The following is a 2,737-nucleotide window of genomic DNA, read 5'->3' as shown; positions in this document are numbered from 1 at the left end:
CTCTATCAATGGGAAGCCATTCCCCCTTGTCCTGTCACTCCATGCTCTTGTCATAAGTCACTCTCCAGCTCTCTTGGAGCCTCTTTAGGCATTGGAAGGGGCTCTATGGTCTTCTGGAGCCTTTTTGTTCTCCAGGCTGAACAACCCCAGCTCTCTCAGCCTGTCTCCATAGCTGAAGAAGACATGGAGGTGGCTGTCCCTGCAGTGTTCAGAAGAAAGCACAGCTGCAGAGCAAAGAAACCTACATTGGCCTTCCAACAATGTTTGATTTCTTGGCACCCTCCACCCAAGACCTTTCTTTGTGTTCCTCAGGAACACCACAGTGGAGACAAGCTGCCCCAGCACCTGCTGTTCAATACCTCACCTTGCCAGGCCAATGGCCAATGTAATCAAGTCTATGGGGAAACAATAAAAACAGTACAGAAAACAAAGTGTCCCCCAGTGTCCTGGTTCCCAGCTCTTTTTGTCAATTCTTGCTCCATCGGCCTCAGTTGGGAGCATATATAAAGCCAGGAGAAGTCCTCGGTGTGACCACGGCAAGACACAGTCCGAGTCAGAAGAATGGGAAGACTGGCCAGGAGAGGTAAAGATGCAAACTGAATAGCTTGATGCAGGCCTTGCTCTTACTCACTTTGGGTGTTTCCATAAGGGGCAGCTCTCATCACCAGTCCACTTTCTGCAAAAACTGATATAAATATGTATGTTTTCTGCAGGTTAAACTTTCTGAATTATTTGCTTTATTAATATTATAAGAGCATTACAGACATTATAAATGATTCCCAAATGTATTTCAGAGGCAGGTAACACTTTCACCTTTTCATTTGACTTTAGCCTCTGCCGTATCTTCCATTCCTTCCTCTATTAATTTTAGCTCCTGTTTATTTGCTGGTTTTATACAAGTTGTGGCCATTCTGTGCACCTCAGCAGGTGTGATATCACTGCAGGCACTGTTCTAGCTTATGGGCTTGCAGGAGGTCTTCAAGGCTGAGCCTCTGTCAGTGCTTTTAAATCCCCAGGCACCACAGAAGAGCTGTGGGTTGTTATTGCACCAAAGCTAACAAGCCCCACACCACAAACCCAACCCAGGAGCTGATCAGTGTCTCCATGCCTTGGAGGCTGAGCCAAGGCCATGGCACTCTGACCAGACTGCTCTGGGTGACCTCCTCCTCCTTCTTCTCCAGGTGTCAGCATGGCAACACTCTGCACCCTGAGCATCCTTCTGAGCCTCCTGGTCCCCACTCACACCATCAGGTCACCTGACTGTGGCGGCATCCTCACCCCAGCAGGACTGAGCTACCGTAAGTCCAGACCCACATCTCTCATGCTGGGAGGGGAGGCAGTGGCATCTTCCAGTTGGGTGATGAAACATCAAGCACCAGCACTAGAAACTTGTACCACTAACCCACTCACCTGCATCACCTCCTGCCTATGGCTAGCAGCAGGGGCTTATAAGGGATCGAAGTGTGTCACTTGGGTGGGCTTTAGTCTGCCCATCAGGCCACAAGCTCCAGAGGGTCTCATAACACATTTGTCCCATTTCACAGTTGCTGAAGTTTCAAAGCCACATGCAGAGACAGTCCTCAGGCAGGACCTCATGGCCCCACCATCCCCAGACCCATCTCTCGTCTCCTCAAGCGGGTGAGTTGTCCTCTCTTGCCCAGGGTTTGCTGCCATACTCCTGGTTCATGATGGTGTCCGTATATCATCACAAAAGGCATTTTGCAAGCAAGGACAAAAACCCCCCTGAAGATCAGGAGGTTTAGAAACAAGCTCCTGGCTCCTCTGCTGGGGTCCAAGCATAGCAGACCCCATGTTTCCATTAGGACATGGATTTATGGGTGCATATTTCATGGACTTTTGGGGATTGTCAGAGACTGCACATCAGTCTGTGCTGGTCTTCTGACACTTTCATTTCTGCTCCAGCAGGAACCAAATTAATGCTGTCAAAGTTGATGAGTTTTCCCTGACAATCATCCCCGACACTGGGATGCGGCTGAGCATCGATGTGGACCTTGACATCACACCTTCCCCGTGAGTGCTGGGGCTGCAGGGCTGGAACCAGCCCAAGCTCCTGGATGGAGTGACAAGGCTGTGTCTGGCACCTGCAGGAGCAAGGGCAGCCTGGGGGAAGCATGGCCGGGAGCAGCCCCTGGCTCCAGCCTCCTCCTCTCCTCCCTGGCACAGCTCAACCACCAAGGAGATGAGACTGTCCATCGTGGCAGACCTCCATGTGGAGATGAATCCTGAAGGGAACCTGGAGCTGGGGACCTCTACCTGCAAACCCACCCTGGAGGAGGTGCAAAGCACCGACGAGATAGACAGGTCAGCTCTGTGGTTTTCCTCCTCGAAGGATCTGGGCAATGAGGGGAAGAAGAAACTGAGGCACAAGCATTTCTAGGCAGGAAGGTGATGAGATTGAGACCTGCTCACTGTCCTGAAAGCTATCTTCGTGGGAGGAACTTTGCTCTGTTTTCAGGGTGGTTTCCCCTCTTTAAGGGAGTTTCAGTCCCTTGCAAAGACAGGTCAGCTCTGTGGTTTTCCTCCTCGAAGGATCTGGGCAATGAGGGGAAGAAGAAACTGAGGCACAAGCATTTCTAGGCAGGAAGGTGATGAGATTGAGACCTGCTCACTGTCCTGAAAGCTATCTTCGTGGGAGGAACTTTGCTCTGTTTTCAGGGTGGTTTCCCCTCTTTAAGGGAGTTTCAGTCCCTTGCAAGGGTGTGGCACGTTGTGCAGC

At 51.0% G+C, this 2,737-nt stretch overlaps 1 protein-coding gene across 1 annotated transcript in view; it reads left to right on the top strand.

Moving 5' to 3' along the window:
• Window positions 1-561: 561 nt before the first annotated feature.
• Window positions 562-2,737, top strand: part of BPIFB2 (BPI fold containing family B, member 2) — a 5,523-nt gene continuing 3,347 nt past the window's right edge. Inside the window, exons 1-5 of the mRNA XM_009069719.1 lie at window positions 562-583; window positions 1,182-1,298; window positions 1,545-1,638; window positions 1,927-2,031; window positions 2,185-2,322. Coding sequence (XP_009067967.1) covers window positions 562-583; window positions 1,182-1,298; window positions 1,545-1,638; window positions 1,927-2,031; window positions 2,185-2,322 — 476 coding nt within the window. The remainder of the gene's footprint in view (window positions 584-1,181; window positions 1,299-1,544; window positions 1,639-1,926; window positions 2,032-2,184; window positions 2,323-2,737) is intronic.

This window comes from Acanthisitta chloris, unplaced genomic scaffold, assembly GCF_000695815.1.
Source record: "Acanthisitta chloris isolate BGI_N310 unplaced genomic scaffold, ASM69581v1 scaffold20682, whole genome shotgun sequence".
Lineage (NCBI taxonomy): Eukaryota > Metazoa > Chordata > Aves > Passeriformes > Acanthisittidae > Acanthisitta > Acanthisitta chloris.
This window is presented reverse-complemented; position numbering and strand designations above follow the sequence as displayed.